This window comes from Loxodonta africana, chromosome 19 (genome assembly GCF_030014295.1).
Source record: "Loxodonta africana isolate mLoxAfr1 chromosome 19, mLoxAfr1.hap2, whole genome shotgun sequence".
Classification (NCBI taxonomy): domain Eukaryota; kingdom Metazoa; phylum Chordata; class Mammalia; order Proboscidea; family Elephantidae; genus Loxodonta; species Loxodonta africana.
The window spans coordinates 52,094,332-52,114,712 of record NC_087360.1 but is presented as its reverse complement, the minus strand read 5'-3'; the positions used below and the strand labels follow the sequence as shown (position 1 = coordinate 52,114,712).

General features: G+C 51.1%; 1 protein-coding gene across 2 annotated transcripts in view; it reads right to left on the bottom strand.

The window, feature by feature from the left end:
* PEBP4 (phosphatidylethanolamine binding protein 4) overlaps positions 1-20,381 on the bottom strand; it is a 276,596-nt gene that overhangs the window by 5,081 nt on the left and 251,134 nt on the right. For both annotated transcript variants that reach the window (XM_064272694.1, XM_064272695.1), the window contains 2 exons: positions 14,200-14,245; positions 11,652-11,765 (listed from right to left, as the gene is read on the bottom strand). In XM_064272694.1, the coding sequence (XP_064128764.1) occupies positions 11,652-11,765; positions 14,200-14,245 (160 nt within the window). The remainder of the gene's footprint in view (positions 1-11,651; positions 11,766-14,199; positions 14,246-20,381) is intronic.

Here is a 20,381-nt window from a genome sequence, read left to right as displayed (position 1 = left end):
ACAGGCCTAGTGGCAGGGCAAGGAGGCCACAGCTTACGGCACTGGGGAGAGGCTGAGGGAAGTGGTCAGAGGCATATTCCCACGCTCTTGTTTCCCAAATCCTGGGCCTCAGGCATCCTAAGTGTATGGTTGCCAGATAAAATACAGGATACTCAGTCAAATTTGAATTTCAGATAAATGACAAATAGTTTTTTAGTGTTAGTATATCCCACTGAGCCCTGATGGCACAGTGGTTAAAGTGCTTGGCCGCTAACTGGAAGGTTGGCAGTTCAAACCCACCAGCTACTCAATGGGAGAAAGATATGGTAGTTTGCTTCCGTAAAGATGACAGCCTTGGAAACTCTATGGGGCAGTTCTACTCTGTTCCATAGGGTTGCTATGAGTTGGAATTGACTCCACAGCAACAGATTTTTTTTTTTTTCAGTCTATCCCAAGTATTGCATGGGGCATATTTATACTAGAAAAAATTATTCGTATTTATCTGAAATTCAGATTTAACTAGGTGTTCTGTATTTTTTTCTCCCCTCTTTGGCTAAATCTGGCAACCCTCCCTGAATGGACTATGCTTGGGGAAGACACTGCCCAGTGCAGAGCTAGGCGGGGGCTGCCATGCCATGGGGTGATGGGATTAGGAATTTCTGATACCCACAGAGAATAGGGCAAGGGGCTGGCTCGTGGCCTAAAAATCCTCTTGGAGCCTCACCTGATACTTGCTATCACCCATTTACCCACATGTTGTTCTCTGTCTGCACCCAGTGCCCTTTGTAACAACGAAGAAAGCAAGTCCACTGAAGTGTTAGTTACTCAACCTTTCCTCCCTCCCAGTGGCGATTTGTATTTCAAAGATGTTCTCAAGGAAAGGACAATTTTTTAATCCAAAGAAACAAAATACCAATAATTGCAATGGTAATGACACACCTTAGAGGCTTCCTGTTAAGTGCCAGGCACTGTGCTAGGAGCTCTATCATATTTATTCATGCTCACAATACTCCTGTAAGGAAGAACTATTGTTATCTCCAGTGTCCCTGGGGTATACAAACAGTTAACACACTCAGCTGCTAACAGAAAGGTTGGAGGTTCAAGTCTGCCCAGAGGCATCTTGAAGAGAGGCCTGGCAATCTACTTCTGAAAAATCAGCCATTGAAAACTGTATGGATTACAGTTCTACTCTGACACACATGGAGTCCCCACGAGTCGGAATTGACTTGATGGCAATTTTTTTTTTTTTTATTGTAATCTTCCCCAGTGCACAGATGGAACAACAGAGGCAGAAGGTAGGGCAACTTTTCTGATATTGGTTAGGAAGCTTCTTTAGGGGCAAGGATGGGAGAAAGGGCCTTTTTACTTTCCCTCAAATCACGTTGTTCCTGGGTGGTACAAACAGTTAACACTCTTGCTGCTAACCAAAAGGTTGGAGGTGTGAGTCCACTCAAGAATGTCTCAGAAGAAAGTCTTGGTGATCTGCTTTCAAAAATCAGCCATTGAAAACCCTATGAGGCACAGTTCTGCTCTGACACATATGGGGTCACCATGAGTTGGAATGAACTGTGTGGCAAGGGGTTTGGCTTTGGTTTTTCTTTCCAGTCACATCTGGCTAGGTGACTGCATGTTCAGATTAGGCCTGTTTGGGCTGGAAAGCAAGAGGTTTCAAGAATTCTCTGCAGGGAAGAGTGGCTGAGGCAGTAAGGGAGAGCCTTGCCTGTTGGATGGGTTGCTGCTGGGCTGGAGAGATGTACTGACCACAGTGGGGTCTTCCACTATGAGGGAAAGGAGGGGGGTCTTCCACTATGAGGGAAAGGAGGGAGGTCTTGTGTGGTCTGGGTGCCGCTTCAAAGGTACTGTGCCTGGCTGTGACCTTTGCATCCATCAGGGAGCCTTGGCTGGCTGGAAAAAAATGATGTTATCCTGTCCCTGGGCAAGTGTTTATATGTGAGTGTGTGTGCGTATGCCAGAGGAGAAAGGGTTCATGGTGAGCTGGTGTGTGGCAGGCACGGGGGGGCCAGAGGGCCTTCCCCACCAAGTAGGACAGGAAGGAACCCGGGTGGCGAGGAGGGAATTGAAACTCATCACGAGATCAGCAGCAAGCTGGTGGAGAGAAATCCCCTCCACCCTTAGGGAGACTTCCCTCCCCTCTTGAAGCACAGTTTGTCCTCCCCAAGCTTAGAAGATATCTCTTGAATGATTATAGTGCCCTGGGGACCTCACAGCTCCTTTCCTGTCACATTTCTGACAACCCTGTGGTTCTCGGGTTTCCTGGGCAGCTCCTCAAACCCAAGTCTTGTCTTCCCTCAAGCAAGCCGAGCAGAGTGCAGCCTGGCCACTCGCCTCCTGCCACCTCCTCTCCCCAATTTGGCTGCGACTCCTTACACCCCCCTTCCCCGTTTCCTGCCACAAAGGGCAAGAGGAACTGACCCTGAACAGGGTTTAGAAGGAAGAGGGGTGAGTCAGGCCCTCAGGGGTGTGTGTGGGGAGAGCTGGGGAGCTGGGAGGCTGTGGCTTCTGTGGTCACGGCGTGAAGGAAAGCTTCATCCTGTATGGCACTGCTCTGTGCCCTGGGTTGAGTGAGGTTCCTCCTGCGCAGGAAGAGGGCGGTGCTGCTGTCAGAGCTTGGGGCCACTTGACTTGTGCCCTGGACCCACCCGAGGTGGGTGCTTCCGGGGACAAGGGCAGGCAGGGGTGGCGAGTGTACTTCAGAGGCCTCTGTGGTCTGAGGCCTCAGTCTGGGGGGAGAAAGTGGGAGGAAGGTGTCTGATGCCCGACTCCTGAGCACCCAGTGGCTGGAACAGTCTGCTCCTTCTCAGGGCAGGGCTGCCACATAGGATGTGCAGGTTGGTCCCTGCACAACCCTAGGGGGCGCTGGTCCCATCTTGCATAACCATCTGCAGTGGCTGGGCCTAGAGGCATTCTCTCATTTGTTGTTCATTGCTGATAGGGAATATATCCGTGATGAGAGAGCTGCTGCTGTGCAGGGTGGGAGATGTTCCAGGTGTGGGCCCGGGCAGGAGAGGTAGGTGACCTTATCATAAATCCCTCAGCGGGTTTTGAACCACTTTTGCATGCATGATGATATACTAGACATGAGGAGGGGTGGGAATGAATGAACCCAGTTTTCAATAGCTGGGAGAGGGGCCCCAGCTCCAGCCCCCAGCCCCAGCCCCACAGAGACTCATCCTCTGAGCTTGAGTTCCAAGGGTTGCAAGGTGTGGGGTGTTTGGGAATGGCCCTGGTACAGGTCTTGACGCTGACTCCATCCCCAGCTTCCCAGATCTGTGTGGCTGATTTACCCCTGTTGAGTAAAGCTTTATCACGTGCAACTGGACAGCTCCTTGGGCCTGTTACGGGATGAAAACAGTTATCCCAGAGACTGAGTGATTCCACACCCCATCTTGCCCCCACTCCCTTTGTAGGAGGATGGGGTGGATAGCCCCTCTGCTAGAAGTGGGGAGTTCTGAGCTGGCCCGGGGTTAGAGGGCTTCCTCAGTGCTGACAGTTGCCTTCCTGGGACTCTGCCAGGCTTGGTAGGGAGCTGTTTCACCCAGCCCAATCCCTGCCCTCTACCAGTTTCTAACATAAGACAATTGTTAGCTGCTGTAGAGTAGGCAACCCCATGCCCAATGGGATCGAACTGCTGTGATCCACAGGGTTTTCACTGGTTGATTTTTAGAAGTAGATTGCTAGGCCTTTCTTCCTAGTCCATCTCCGTCTGAAAGCTCTGCTGAAACCTATTCAGCATTATGGCGACACACAAGCCTCCGGTGACCAATGGGTGGTAGCTGCACATGAGGCGTATTGGCCAGGAATTGAACCCCGGTCTCCTGCATGGAAGGCAAGAATTCTACCACTGAACCACCACTGCCTTCTCTTTATAAGACAGTTAACACTGGACTAATACTAAACAAGTGCTTCCAAGAGTGGCCTTGGCCAGCAGCATAACTTTGCAGCCCAGGCCCCCAGTAGACAGGTTCCATCCTTCCAGCAGCCCTACCCTTAGGCCTTCCCAGAGAGCACAGGACAGTGGCCCCCTAAGCATGTCCCTGCTCTAGTCAAAGGATATTTTCTACCTGACCTGTCATTTGGCCCTGAAGTGTTTCCCTCTCAGCCTGGGAAGTGGGGGTGGGGTTGCCTGCCCATCTCCTTTCTCCTGCCAGCCTCCATTCAGGTGGGCTGGAGAACAAGGGAGCGGTTTCTGCCTGAGCTCTAGTCCTTGTGGTTGGCCTCCTCTGAGCTGCTTCAGCCTTCTGCCTGAGGCATTCTCTGCTGGGACCTGGAGCACCTTGCTCTGAGCCGCCCTGTGCCGCTAGGCAGGTGACTGTGCCTAACCAACGCAGCCACCCTCTTCCCTGGCCTTGCTCTACTCTCCCCCTAGGCAGGAGCACCTCTGCTTCTTGTCAGGGGATGGTGGCCCTGAAGAAAACACAAAAATTCGACTCCAGCCTAATAACTGCCCCACCAAGAGCCTGGTGCAGGTCTGTAATTTGTCTGCTCGGCGCGGGGCTGGCTGCAGTGATAGAAGCGCTGATGCCTTTTTGCTGAGATTAATGATGTCCTGGTGGTGGTAGGCGGGAGGCCTGAGCCTTTTATTTTTTGTGCCATTAAGTGACATCCAGAGACTTCCACTCAGGAGCTGAAAAGCCCTCGTTCCATCACATTCAATTACTCCTGGAGAATATTTGCTGAGTGGCTGATCCTGCTGGCTTGAGATGCTTGGGGTAGAGGGGACCACTTTGGCTTTGGCGGGAGTGAGAGGGTGGGCGTGCTGGGTGGAGTTCTGAGGTGGGGTGGGGTGTCACCCCATCTCCTCTGGAGCAGAGAACCCAGGAGAACTGGGGGGTGGAAGTTCAAACCCTAACTATCCAGTCAGTGGAACACCCAGGACTTATTCCCGTACCCTGAGGAGGCGAAACTCTTAAGCTGTCAATTAGCTCCCAGTTAAACATTCCAATATTTGGTAATAGCGATGGCCCGTTGGGGTTTTGGGTGAAATTTGGGGATTATCTGTAGTTTTCCCATGATCTGTTCAATACTGTTTTAGATGGCTGATGTTTGACTTGACTGAGACATGCATCTTGATGAGGTCTGCCTGGGGCCTGCAGAGGTTTCTGGCAGTTCCCAGCCAGGGTGCCTGTCTGAGAGTTGCCCAAGATGGCCCCAACTGGGGCATTGCCAGGCCCCCAGTCCTACCCGCTCTGCCAGGTGGGTAGGGCCCTTCTAAGGCAGAGAGCTGCTTTTCAGAAGCCCACACAGTGAGTGACTCAAGGGCTGGGCCCTGGGGGATTCTGGGGCCTGGCCATGTGAACCACCATGGGAGGTCATGGGGGGCAGGTAAGGGGAGGCTGTTGTGCAGTGGGCTGTTTGTGTCTGTCTGTCTGTCTCTGTGTGCTGGGGGTGTGGGATTAGGGGCAGTCTGAGTGTTGGAGCTGGTCTTTAGGCATGGCCAGGCTGCAACGTATGGGCAAACCACTGCCCTGTTCCTTCTCAGGCCTCTTTCCTTGTTTCCCTATATCATGTGCTCTTTCCTCACTGCCACCAGGCCTGCTGTATTTCCCCTAATTCCTCTTAGCCTCTCCCTTCAACTCAGTGCCTCCTACTGTTGACACTACTTGGAGTGCAGCAGCCTTCATGCCTTTGGCCTGTGCTTTAAAGCATTTCCCCACAATGCCCCTGCCTCAGTCACCCACGGTGCCGTGCCCTGCAGGCCTTCAGATGCCACAATCAAGATTTAAACTCCACTGTGTGTCAAGTCCCTGCCTGCCTCTCCTCTCTGACCCCTGTAGGACAGATGGCTCCACCCAGGCCCTGCTGAATTCAGGCGCCTAGGCGCTGGGGAGTGAATCATGGCTGTCTGGCCGGACGTTCCAAGGACCCCCTTACCCCCTTCGTGCCCCTCCCACTCCACTTAGCAACGCTGTTCTCTCTGAAGGCCCCAGAGGCTGCCCGTTAGCTGCCTGGCGTTGTGGGCCGCCTGGGGCTCGCGGCCTTTGAGAGAGCTTCTGGAGCAAGCTGTGGCTCATCATCTTGCCGGGCAGAGAGGGGATTTCCCCGGCTCACTCACGAGAGGAGCGTGAGGCCGGCTCGTGACACCTTTGGGCGAGGTGGCTGAGGTGTGGCATGGCGCAGACCACAGCTTCCAAGGAGCGCTAGTCTCCACTTGTGCTGAGCCACAGCCCTGGCCAGAAGAGGGGTTATTGTGGGTGGGGCTGCCTCTGGGCGGCTGCTGCTGCTGTTGCTGCTGCTGCGGCTGCTGCGGCTCCTGCGGCTCCTGACGCAGGAGCCCCAGGGGCCGCAGGGTGAGCTTGCCATACCCCCACCCCTACTTCTACCAGAAAGCCCAGATGTCTGGTGGTCTGGGTCGGGGAGAGGGAATGTTGGCGAGTCAGCGACAGGTACAAAAAGCCCAGCTCCCAAAGTTAGAAGAAAGTTAATTTGTTTTTAGCTGCGGACCCTTGGGCTCCAGGTTCCTCATTTGCCAAGAGTGGATAATGGCCACCCTGTCCCTCCTGTCCACCTCACACAGCTGGGCTCAGTTCAGCTGAGATCAAGTTGGGAAGGGCAGGGAAGGCTGGGGAGAGGGTGTTAGCAGCCCTGTCTGCCTGGCTGGGGACAGGGAGGATGTGGATATGGAAATTTTCATTTGTGTTCACAGACCTGGCTGCCTTTTCAGGTGTTGAAGGAAGTCAACGGTGTGTGTTTGTGGGAGTGTGAGAAGGTACAGATCCTTGTGTGATCTGAATGTGGCACCGTCGGTGTGTCTCATACACAGACACGCTCATTGACTGAAAGTCCACAGCCTGCAGAGCACACTGATGGGTGGCAAGAAGGAAACAAGGCCGAGATAAGCTCTTCCCTCAAGGAATTTGTAGTCCCATGGTGGAAGTAGGACCAAAGCAAGTGCAAAATGATTTAGTAACACTAAAGACATAAAAACAGGTGACTAACAAAGTACAACAAAAGGCCATGTGAGTGTGGAAAAAGATATAGACACTGCTGGAGAGGGCAGGGACAGGTTCGACTGAGAGAACCCAGCCTGTGGGGTTATTTTGAACAGCCTCCCAAAAAAAAAATTTTTTTTTTTTTTTTCATGGAGATGATAAAAGGGGACTGGTGATCTAAAGGTGGGGAAGGCATCCAGGTGTGAGGGAGGCAGAAGTGGTGTGCACAACTTGGCAGGTAGGGGCATATCAGGTGTTCAGTGAGAGTGGTGGGCAGGGTGACATGAGTGAAAGAGTATGTCATGGGCATTCTGGCAGTGTGAGGGATGAAGGGTATGTGGTATGAGGTGTGAATGAACACTGTGGGTGGGCCATCTTCAGAAATGTCCCCCTCAATGGCCTTAAGTTGATTCCTTTAGAATCTAGAAGTCTAGAGGCCAATCCAAGGCTGTTGTAAGGAAAATGCCTGGAGACACCATCATGAATCTGATGGGCTTTGGGCGTGGAGGGTGAAAGAGTAGGGATCAGAGCTGTGAGAGAGGTGTTAACTTGGAGGCAGAGAGTAGAAGTCCGGTGTATTACAGCCCTGAGGTAACAACAGCTCCAAATCCACGATGGCAGGCAAAGTGTGGCTTTTGGGACAAGTGAAACTGGGCAAGCCCTTGCCATAGGGCAGGTCTTAGTCTCTTTCAACTTCAGACTTTGCCCCTGCCATTCGCCCACTCGGGACATGCATGAGCTGTTCGAACATCTCTCTTGTTCTCTTCCCTGACTCTCTCTATGAGCTCCAATTATCCACAGAGCTACTTTGTGATGAAACTCTGCGAGAGCAGGGACACTGTCCATTGACCTCACTTCTGTACCAATAGTGCCTGGAATGGAGCCCCACATGTAGTGGGTACCCAGCATTCTGAATAAATGTGGCAGGCCTGAATGAATCCTGACAAGCATGTGAGGAAAATGGCCACTGAGAGGAAGGAGCTGTGTCTAGGCAGGAGGAGTGGGGCGGAAGGCAGAGATTTCTAAACTAGAAGTGAAGTGGCTCTCACTACCCACCACCCCCTCCCAGGGTCCTTGCTGTGGTCTTGGTAGCCCTTCTCTGATCGAATGCCTCCAATGAGAAATGTCTGTGGTTGGCCTGGTGGAGTCAAACCTTATCAGCTGCTCCTGCATTTGTCTGGTAGAACTTGGAGGTGAGGAGAGCTCCGTAAGCTGGAAGGAACTCTGTTTAGGGTCATTAGATTGTAGACCAACTAGTTTAGCCACTTATCTTGATGATACAGAAATTGAGGCCCAGAGAGGTTGGGTGGCTTGTCCAGTGTCACACAACTAGAGTTTGGACATCAAGATTTCCTCGTATTGCAGTAAAGTCTTCTTCTCCCTCATTGACTAACCAAGTGTATGCTACCCTGGAGTCACAGTACAGAGAGGAATCCTGGAGAGAGTTTCATCCCTTTGGTCTGAACAGCGCCACTCCATGCTCCCACCCCATTACACGGCCATGGAAGGTTAAACTAGAATAATCTGAAGCTCCAGTCTCATTCTAAGCCTCTCATTTACACATCAGGAAGCTTAGGCCTTGAGAGGGAAGTGATCTGAATATGAGTGGGTCAAGCTAACTGTCCTCCACAGATGCCCTTCTACCTTGGTCCTGTATGCTTACCTTTTGCCTCTATCCTTAGAAGCTGCTTCTGCCTATTCACCCAGGGGCTGCAAGTGGCTGGTTATACTATATATACCCTAATGCATCCCTACCCCCCAATACCTTGCCATGAAAAAACTAGATCAAGGCAAGTCCTGGGGCCTGTGTTTACTGGCAGGACCCCATGTCCTGGGCACCTGAGAGTTCTCCCAATCTGGGGCTCCATGATTACCAAACACTGTCCAGGTACTTTAGAGAACATTGGGCCTTTGGAGTTCTGGCATTATGCAAGGGTCTACCACTTCCGCAGCCACTTGGGATTCATCCAGGCCAGACCAGACCCTCACTGCCCCATGTTTTGATGCCTTTGGTGGCCTCCTGTCCTCTGTCTCTTCTATCTCTGGTCAGTTGTGCCCAGCATTCTAGGTTAGTCATCTTTAAAAAGTAACTTTTGTTGGTTACGTCTCTGGTTGACAATCTCACATGTCTCCCCATTGTCTACTCATCAAAACCATACCTTGGCCTGGTTTTCAACAACCTCCACAACCTTCGTCTTTTTTTCCCCTTTCTTCTCATCACCACCCCCTCACCAGGGGTGCTCCTTCTTGCTTCTTTATCTTTGCATTGCAATTCCCCCAACCCAGAACTCCCTCTCTCCTTCACTCAAGGATTCAAATCTCCTCCTTCTCCAGGGCCCAGCTCATGTCCCATCTCTTCATTGTAGGTTTAGGGATGTATGGATCTATAGATCATCTAGATCCAACCCACCATCTTCTAGATGAAGAAACTGAGGTCCAGAGAGGCTAATTGATTTGCTCAAAAGTCAAATCACTAGCTAGAGATGAGAAGTCAAGGTTTCCTCACTCGGCAGTAAAATATCCTTGTACCTTCCCTTGCTGAAGGGGATGTGTTATCCTGGAGAGAGTCCTATGATAGGAAGTAGTTTATCCCTAAGTCCACATGATTGCCAGTTGTACTTACAGTCAGAATCACACAGTTAAGCCCTTAATTATGAACTGCTCTATATTGTTATTTAATTGTTTCCAAAATTGTAAGCTCCTCGAGGGCAGGGAAAACTTCCTGGGGCATCCAATTGTGTCCTCTCCAAAGGCTCTAGCACAGTGCTGGGCACATAAAAGGCATTACATGGTGGGATTGGTACCCTGGCCAGAGCCTTCCTCTGGGAGAATAACTTCCCCACCTCTATGAGGAAGCACACAAAATAGCACAGAAGCCAAAGGGACTCTGCCCAGATGCAATTCCAATTTCTAAGTTTTCACGTGGATGGAAGGTGAGGCCAGAGGCGCCACAACAAATCGTGGCTGTGGCAGAAATCCAAAGGGACTAATAATGGTTTTAAGGCCTGATACAATCCCAGGTTCCTTGTCTGGCCTCCAACATTATAGGACTGCAGGTCAGGACTGTGCTGGGCACACAGGCCACTTCTTTCTTCAGGCTGGGGACCACCGTACAGTGTAGTGTTCAAACCTCAGGATCCCTGCCCATGACAGAGTTGGGAGGAATCTTTGGTGTACACAGACTCCCTTGTCTTTGCCCCTTTCACTGCCCCTCTTTGTCACCTTATGCTTTCTCTTTTCTCCTCCATCTTCCCTCAGAAATGACTTGATCCTGCGAGTGGCTTTTTAAGGTCACCCTGTCTGAGCATGATCCCTCCCAGGGCATTGGCATTGTGACTTGAAGTCTAACGGGGGCATTTAATTGAGTCTGTCTCATTTTATGAGAATCCCACACATGGCAGAAGCTTGTAGGCTGAAGTTCTAGCTGTCAGTCCTCAGAAATCACAGTGCTTGAGCTGGTCAAAATGCTTCATGATGTTCTATGTGAGAATGGTACCCAGGGAGCTGGAGAAATTTACCTTGGCCTTGGCAGTCATATTTTTCTTCCTTCTCCCTTCGTAATCAAACTTAAAAGTGTGTCTTTGGCAAAGCTCTTTCAGATTTACAGATTGGAGAGGTACCATGTGCTGAGGGCACCCGGCTAGGGTTCACCAGCAGAAAGGTTGCTCCAGCTCCACTTGCAGATGACCCAGAACCCTCTGTGATTTGGGGCCCCTGCTCAGCAGATAGGCTGAAGGGCTCCATCACTCAACAGGTGCCTTTTTGGACTGTACACTCCTCTCATCTGGGGCCTCAGGCCTCAAGGGTTGTAACAATACCATCACTGCCTTCCCAGTGGGTAGAGGTTGGTCAGGGTCACTGGGTGAGAGGAAATGGCAGATGACACCCATCCACCCACTCAGCCTTCTGCCAACCTAGGGAACGTGTTCTTTGCACCCTCAAATTGGGGAGGTGAGAGAGTACACAGGGGTGACTTGATTTCCCATTTTCCTAAAGAGAAATCTGAGGCTCAGAGAGGGTTCTGTCTCACACAGGGTCAGGTGAGTCACCTGCAGCATTGCAGTTAGTGGCCAGGTGTCCAAAGCTCCTCTCTGAGGGTGGCAGGACTGAGGCTGAGACAGCCGAGTTAGCCAGTAGGAAGCTCTAGTGGAGTGGGCCTTCTCCAGACTCTGAGGAGGGCTGTTCAGAGACGCTAATGGAGGAGGTGTGGCTGGGGAAGTCTGCCCAGCCACTGAGGAGGGAATGATACTAGGAGATGGCACTGGCAGACAGAGTGATTAGCCATCAATGAAGACAGACTGGCAGGGTGGCATTCCAGGGCCCTGTTGCCCAGATCATTCTTGATTATAGGGTACAATTATCTGCAGAGGTCATGTGGGGCAGTTGCCTGCACTTGCCATCCATGGCTGTCGGGGAGATGCTGCTCTCCCTGGCTCCAATTGCACCCTTTGGGACCCTGCCTTATATGTATACCAACCCACCCAGCTAAAGTCACCATCTTGGTCTATGGGACTTACTTCTATAGTGGGACCACATCTGATAACAACATCTTCTCTAGGATAACCATTCCAGTTCAGTTCCAAGAAACACCACCCTTTGACCCTAGCCTCTGAGGCTCATGGGGAGGAGGGTTAGGTTCCAACTGTCCATGAAAGCATTAAGCATCTAGTTCCACCCTCAGAATTCACCTCAGCTTCAGCTTGAGGGATGGGAAGGTCTTACCTCGGGAGTCATTTTCTTCGGGAAGGAGAGAGATGATCTTTCCCTCCTGAAGATAGACAAAGAACTGGTAGCGGTGGAAGCCAGTCTGTGCTGGTGGGGTGGGAGGCTGGTAGGCTGTGGGTGGAAAAAGGAGAGTGGTGGGCTTTACAACCTGTACTACCCCGGACATTGCTCCTTACTTGCAAGTCCTCCTTGCTGCTCAGGGCAGGGGGAAGATGCTGATTCTATATATTTTCATGGTCCCTGCTGACCCTCCTGGAGCCCCCGATGTGGGCTCACCCATTGCAAACAATTAGGATTTATATTTGGCAGGATCACATCTTTAGTATCTTCATTTAAGAGTACTTATGTTATTTTTCTGGGGGGGGGTGCAGATGGTCCAAGAGGAAGTGTTCTGGGCTGGCTTGAAGGTCTTTGAGGCTGGTGGGGCTCTTAAACCTTCCTGGGTGAGTGGGTGTTGGTACTATCCTCATTTGGCTTTAGTCCGTCTCGATGGATTTCCTGCGTCAAGAGAAACCCATCTTCCCCTGTGTGTCTATGTGAGTGCTTTGGCAGGGTATTTCTATTTATTTTTTCAGCATTTCCTTATGAACTCAATCCCCAAAGAAGCAATTTTTTTGGCTGGACCCAGAGGATCTGGAAGTGGTTATGGGGTGGGTGGGACTGGGTTCAAAGGTTTGATCATGGAAGCTGTAGGATCTGGGTGCTCAGGGCAACAGGGAGCCCACTCAGGCTCTTCCGGAGGAGAAGGCTAATCTCCCTCCCCTTTGCTCTCCCGCCAGGAGGCAGGCCTTTTTTAGGGGGAAAAGTAGGGCGGGGACATCCCTCATCCCTCCCCGACATCTATGCATGGCCTCAGGGTTTTGCTGGTTCTGGACTTGTTTGGAAAGATGGGACTCTTTCCAAGAATGCTGTGCCACTTGCCACTCACGTTGCCCTCTCTGCATCAAGGAAGGGAGTCAGGCTGGAGCCAAGAAACTTCCTAGGGGTGCGTGGGGACTGAGTGCTTGCAATGAGGATGCTGGTGGGAGGGAGCGTGGTACTTTATGATGACCATCTCCTTCTTCTCTCTCAGTCACTCATCAAAAGAGCAACTTGAGTTTTGGAGCTATTGAAAGAGTTCCTTATTGTGCCCTTCCAGCCACTAGAGTCTTAGCATGCCAACAGCCAGGGGGAATTCCTGACTATTCCTCCTCCCCAGAGTTTTTGCAGTGCAGATCAGATGTGGGTGCGTGCTCAGAGTAAGAACAGTACAGGGTGTGCTGGGGGCTGTGGGAATTTGTGTGGCTTGTGTTTACACTCGGGCAGGTCATGGATTGGAAGAGCTCTGAGGCTGCTTTTTGAGGGTCTCTGTCAGTGTGTGAAAATGCAGGTAAATCAGAGTTGTTTCACAAATATTGCCAATGATGAGAACGACTTCGGAGCATAGGTGGGTACCAGAGCGTCTCTTGGTGTGCGTGAGTGTGTGGAAGGCAGATGTGACCAGGCCAGCTTTCATCAAGGTAGATGAGGGTATGGGTTGGCAGATGCGCTTGAGGGTGGGCATATCTCACGCTGTCTACAGATTGTGTGGCTAAGTCTGAAGTTAGAACTCACTGGTACTGTACAACTGAAAATCTGTCTTCAGGGGAGGTGGAGACTTAACCCCCCATCACCAGGGCTTTTGTGAAGAATTCCCACTCCAAAAGTAGGGATGAAAGGGGTGAAGAGAAATGGAAGAGCAACAACTCTGGGCCAGTCACTGAGCTAAATTCTTTCACCTCTGACATCTCATTAATTCTCACCACAGCTTGATAAAGGTGGGTATTATCTCTATTTTATGGATGAGGAAACTGAGGCTCTGAGAGGTTAAGTCAGGCAGATGGTAAGAGGTGGAGCTGGAATTTGAATCCAGGCCTTTTTATTGCCAAATCCCATGAGGCTGAGTTTTTTGCTCATTCCTGCACCAGAAGGCCAGCTCACCACCGGAGCGTTCCCTTCGAGTTCAGTTGAGGGCATACTCTCGGGGCGGGGAACTGAGAGAGCCAGGGGAAGGCAACCGATGGTGAGAATGGGGCAAGAAGAGGAGGGCAGCTGAGAAGAGGGAGATCTATGCAACCTCACTGGGAGGCTGGAGGCAGGTGAGGAGAGAGAGGCGGGCAGAGGAAAAGAAGTGATGCTCGCCAATCCCGGCCAGGCAAGTGGCCACATTGCACTGTGGTTATGAGCATGGCTCCAGTTAGGTCCCCTGCATTTTAATGCTGGCTCCATCCCTCGCTAGCTGTGTGACACGGGGCAGGTCAGTCTCTGCCTCCATTTCATTTCTCTTTACAGTGGAGATATTGATTGCAAGTACCTTCAAAGTTCATTGTGAGTATTAGATTACACAAGTAAATCTTTGGATTGATGCTTTGCACGTTAATGTTACTTAATAACATTACCCAATAAAGGCAATGTATCATTATTAAGTAATATTATTCTGATTCTTGTGATTATCACCTTTCTCTGGCTGGGGGCACACCTCACCCCAATACCTATGGGGAGAGGGGTGCTGGAGGGTCTCACTCACGTGTCAGCTCCTGGCCCTGGATCCTCCCATTCTTCATATCAGTGCCCTGAAAGAAGAGACAGGCATGGACACGAGTTACTCCTGGGTAGCAGAAGGCATGGTTTACACGATACTTAATGCAGCTGGTTTCTGATGAGCTGTTTCTCTCTTTGAAGAAGTAGGATGGACAAGGAGGAAGATGTATGGCTAATTCTGGGAGACCTTGCTAGAACAGGACTGTGGGATTTTGCTATGGTGTCTCAGGGGGCGTCTGGCGAGAGAGGACAGACACAGATATCCTGAGGATGGCTTCCAGGTGGGGAATAGACTGCCTGAGCTCTGGAGAATCCTGAGGCAATACTTCTGCACCCTGAGACCAGGCACAGGACACAACCCACAATCTGGGGGGTCTGGTCAGATGGAAGGGAGGAGCTGACAATTCTCAAAGGCTGCTCAGCCAGCCCATCCTCTCAGGAGAGGGAATTCCACATTCCTTGGAGCCTTCAGTCTCTTAGGCCAATGGCTATCTGAGCAACCAGAAGGGAAAGGACAGGTGGGAGGAGGCCCCATGGATTCTCTAGGCAGCTTCTTTCCCAGCCTTGAGTTGACTCAGCCCACAGCCCCTAGAGACAGATTCTTCGGCCGCTGGCACAGCCTCAGTTTCCCTCCTTCTCTCCCTTTCCCTCCCTTCTCCCCTCCACTCAGTGTCTGTGGGATAATGAGGTGATCCTGGGGGCGGGTGCTAATTATTGTTTGTGCAGGACCAGGAGATGCCAGATGAAAGGAACTGGAGCCGGGCCCCTGGGTCTGTGCCACAGCTCGGGGCCCCGGGCCAGGCCAGGGAGACCTGTGGCCCCTTAGTGTGGGATTTTATAGCCTTAATGATGATGATTAAGGTGCTTTTAATTGATTCTGCCAACACTTCACTGTGCCCTGGCCACCTTTCCACCCAGTTCTTCCTAGCCCAGCCCCTGGCCCTTCCCCTTGCAGGAGGGTTGACTGCCAGGGCTCAAGGTGGGAGGAGGGTTGAGAACGGTGACAGGCCCTGGTTTGAATGGTTGTGAGAAAGTGGGTGCGGGAAGGTGAGATTCTACCTCAGTTCTCTGTGGAGAATCTCTGGGTCAGCTGGGTGACCCAGCCTTTGGCTTGTGGTTTACTTTTTACAAAACTAAAGGTCTGTTCCCTCCTCCCAGAACACTTCCTGATCTCCATTTTAGGCTACTAATTGTTGTCCCCTACCATTCTCACTTTGGGTTTCCTCTGCCAAACATCCTCTTCCCTAGGCTCAACCCTAGCCATCTAGATTACCTGTGGAGTCCCTGGATGGTGCAAATGGTTACTGTGCAAGTCTGCTAACCAAAAGGTTGGAGGTTCAAGCCCACGCAGAGACACCTTGGAAGAATGGCCTAGTGATCTGCTTTTGCAAAATCAGCCACTGAAAACCCAGCGGAGCACAGTTCTACTCTGACACACATAGGGTTGCCATGAACCAGAATTGACTCAACAGCAACTGGTTTAGGTTACCTGTGGTTGGGAGAAGGGGTGGGAGACTGTAGGGGGATGGACCCCTCCATGAAGAGCCCCTTCACACTTTGTTTCTTCACCCCCACCCGGGTGAGGTCCCTTTCCATCCTCTCAAACCCCTGTCTTTCTTCCTCAGGAACATGAGCAGAGTAGTGCACACTCTAGCCCTGGCCTGCTTCTTTCTCAGCATAGTCCCCTGACTCTCCCTTGCATTATCCAGGGCTGGCATCAGGCCCAGGTGAGGTCAGGGGCTGAGATACAGGGACACCAAGATATGATAAGGTGTTGGAGAACGGAGGTGGAAGGGGCACAGGTTGATACTACTTCCTGTCTTCTCAGCACCCCTGCCCCTGGATGCCCATCTCTTCTGGCAGAGGAGGTAAGGACCTGAGGCCTAGCAGTCACTCTCCTAAAATAGCTCCTCTGGCCGCCCTAGCGAAGACTGAGAGATCCGGGGCCGACCCAGGGAAGCCTGGCCCTGCCTACCCTGCTCTGTGCTCCCTAGCTTCCCCTCATTCCTTTCCAAGTCCGCCCAACCAGCGGTTTGTTTAAACCAAACAATAGCAACCCAAGCTGGCTGGTGTTTTTTTTTTTTTTTTTTAATTCCCCACAGGCTTTGGTCCCACCCAGAGTGATAAACAGGCCTCTCTCTTCTGTTGTGTGAATGTAGGGATGGGATGAGGTGGGGGCTTGGGGCCCATAAGGTCAGGGAGTTAGTTTGTGCAGAGTGGTGTGGAAAGTCTGATTTGTATCATTGCTCGGGGTGGAAAGGCTCTCCTTCCCCTCCCGCTCACTCTGGGGAGCCTTTTCTCATCAACTGGGGCCAACTTGGCAAAGACACACACAAGCCTTTGGGTTGAATTCATTGAGTGAACTCACCAGGCCCTTCCTGCCTGTCTTCCCCAGCCCAGGACATGATGAAGTTTAGACTGTTCAGGGTCCTGTCTGGGGGGCAGTGGTGGTTCAGTGGTGGAATTCTCCCCTTCCACACAGAAGGGGCAATTCCTGGCCAATGCGCCCCAAGCGCAGCCATCACCCGTCTGTCAGTGGAGGCCTGTGTGTTGCTCTGATGCTGAATAAGTTTCGGTGGGGCTTCCAGACTAAGACAGACTAGGAAGAAAGACCTGGTAAGGTACTTCTGAAAATAAGCCAGTGAAGACTTTGTGGATCACAACAGATCAGGCAGTGTTTGATTCTGATGTATGTAGGGTTGCCATGACTTATGGCAGCTAACAACATAGCCAAGAACAGAGTGATGTCTGGAGCCGGTTCTATGTAGAGGCCCTGGTCCTTGCTGGAAGGAAGTGCGGGGAAGGAAGGCAGAGGAACGACCTGGTGGCAGTGGAGCCCCCACAGCCATGTATGGTCAGGGTTGGTCCAATTTCAGGTGGGTGTTTTTTTTTTTGTTATTTACTTGGGTTGAGCTGAGTACTTCCCTCATTGCTCTGTCCTGGGGGCTAAACTTTCTACCATAGAATCAAACACCTAGTAGGGGTTTTAGAATACTGCATTCAGAAAGGGAGAAAGTTGAGCCCCAGAGAGGTCAAGGTGCTTGTCCAGAGCACATAGCCAGTGAGCGGGAGAACCGATGAGTGTTCAAGGGGCAAGGGGCCTCAGAGACCAGCTGGCTTGAGGTCTAACAGCCAAGGCAGGGTGTCATTCCTTTGATTTACAGAGCTGTCCTGGGCGTTTCCTATGACCTTGTGACAACCCATCACTCCTCTGGGAGGTGTTGTTTTCAGAAGACCGTTATTAAAAGACACAGATATTACCTGGAGGGCTAGGGCTGCAGTGGAAATGGTTACCCACCCACCTCCTCCCCATATGGAAACGCCAACTCTCCTAAAATATTGTCGTGGATCAGGCATTCATATTTAGCCTGCGGTCACCTTAGAAAGCTGCAACTCTCGGGGATGGATGAGAATCAGGGGGCTTCAGGAGCAGAGTGGGGGTCCTGGGCGAGTCTATAGTTCCAAGCATTGCTCAGGGATACTGGGCTGAGGGACGCCCTGAGGATGGGGCATGACCCGACACTTGAGGAACACAGACAGCACACCTGCCAGGTTTGAGCAGAGAAGAGCTTTGGAAGGAGAGCCTGCAGTAGCTAACCCCCGCCTTGGGCTTCCTTATCTTGACCTTGCTGCCTCTACCTGGCCATCCCTCCCCCCAGCCCACAGGTGTGCTTGCTTCCCTTTCAGAGGGGCTCTATCATAGGCACAACTTCCTTTCCCTTACTCTAACACAGGCTGACATTTTCAAAAGGAACTTGTCTAAATGCTAAGGTTAAAAAAAGAAAAGAATTTCAGAAATTACAAACAGTGTAGAAATAGGTTTCTGATCCCCAAGAACATGGAGAAGCCCAGGCTTTCCGGATATCAGGGTCCCAAGCCAGGAGCACCTGAGGTGTTTGGGTGGGGTGCTCGGGAGGGCCTTCTGCACACAGTAGGGGTCCTTCTGAGGGTCAGGGGCTGGATGGCCTTGGGATGGAAACACTTTTCCTTATCAGCATCCTGTGGAAATAGGGCGTTTGATACTCATCACCTATCTAACAGAGGGTGGGGAGGAGGAGGTGGAGTAGATCCTGAAATACTCATGCTGTAAGAATAAACGAGTTGCTGTCAAGTCGATTCTGACTCATGGCAACCCCACGTGTGTCAGAGTAGAACTGTGCTCCATTGGGTTTTCAATGGCTGATTTTTTGGAAGTAGATTGCCAGGCCTTTCTCCCAAGGAGCCTCAGGGTGGACTCGAACCTCCAGTGTTTTGGTTAGCAGCCAAGTGCCTTAACTGTTTGCACTGCCAGGGACTTCATAAGTAGTCTCTTCTTTTTCTTACAAGTTGGTCCTCAATGTGGTTGGGGGGTGTGTTTAGGGTACTGGATAGTGTATGAATGCATAGAATAGGAATAAATATAAACTATTCTATTGCAGAAAAGGAGTTCAACTCTTTAGACAGTTTGGAGGAATCTTTGGGTTTCTAGAACATGCGATTTTCTTTCCAGCTTCTCTTCCACCTCAGAGTTCGTTACTTCTTTGTCAAACTAGGTTGGAACTGGCATGTGAGATAATTAAGTTGGTGCTAGACCACAAGTCATAGTAACCCCATTCCTGGACCAGGGTGATGCAGCCTGTCCTACCAAATTTGTTTTGATTGATTTGTCTCAGGTTAAATGAAGAGCACAGCACTGGAAGCTGGGGATTATTATTCAGATGGTCAAGCGCTTGCCTACTAATCAAAAGGTTGATTGTTCAAACCTACCCAGAGGTGCCTTGGAAGAAAGCCCTGGCAGTCTGCTTCAAAAGATCATACTTTGAAAACCCTATGGAGCACAGTTCTACTCTGCACACATGGGGTTACCATCAACTGGAATCAGCTCAACGGCAACTGGCTTGGTTTTGGTTTTTACAGTGCTTCCAGCATTTACTCCCTAAAGCGCTATCCAGCTGATTGGTCTCACAACATCTCAAGCACGAAAAGGGCAGATACCATTATCCCTGTTACCCCAGAAAGGCTGTGTCTACCCACATATCATCTTCTCAAGGGCAGGGACTGCGTCCCGTCCATCTTTGTAGCCCTTAAGGTGCTTTGCACATAGCTGGTGTAGTGGATATTGTCAGTGCCTGGCCACATCCCCGTGCCCAGACCACTTCAGCACAAATCATTTGCACCTCCTACCCACTTCTCTTGGCTTCCAGAGCCCACTTTACCCTCTGTGTAGTGGAGCAGAGTGCTGGGGTGTTAACACCCCCTGGCCTTAGCTCTTAGCCAATGACTGATGGGAACTGGTCTATAAACACTCCAGCTCCTTGTCTCTTGGGTGGGATGACTCTGAGAGCATATTTCACTCTGGTTGCAGGTACTCACAGTGGAACTTATTTGATAACGAACCCTTTATTGGTTGCCTTCATTTTCCTGTCTCGCTTACCCTCTCCCTTACTGGTGTTTCCTTGTATCAGCTTGAAAATAAACTACTTGCACTAGAATCCTTGCCTCAAGCTCTGCTTATGGGAAAATCCAATCTAAGACGGTAGGTGTCAAATTGGCATTAACTGAATTAATGAGGCAATGAGAGAAGCCTTTGTCGAAGGTGTCATAAGTAGCTGCAACACCAGGACTAGGAGTCTATACTCCTGAACCCGGGCCCGGGCTCTTCTGATGGGATCATATTGCTGACCCCTGGACCTGGATCCTTCTGTCCTCCTGGGCCAGGCTTCAGAGTTCCCTGACAGAACTGGTCCCTGATACATCAAGTCTTTGGAGAACTGTAGACAGATGAGCCAAGTAGATAAACACCACCACTATCCTTTGTTTTCTGTCCTCATGGAGACAGTCAGAGAGCTACATTTTCTGAGGCCTCTTCTTAGAATTGAGGGTGCAGAGATGCCCCTCTCTTTGGGAGCCCCATAGTTGAGGGCTCTTTGAGACTAGGTACCTAGATTGGGTTTGTGAGGTCTGGTGGGTGGGAAGGGGACTTGGCTCAGTCGCTGGTTCCAGCAGGGAGGCTGGCCCAGTTTCTTCATTCCTCTTCAATTACCTACAGCCAACTGCCCGCCCACCTGGGCGTTTGTGGAGGCCCCAGGTACTCAAGCTGGATGACCCCCAGAGCAGAGGGTCAGCAGCACATTTCCTTGAGCTCGTGTGAGATGATTTAATCTCTTCACCCACCTCTTCCCATCTGGA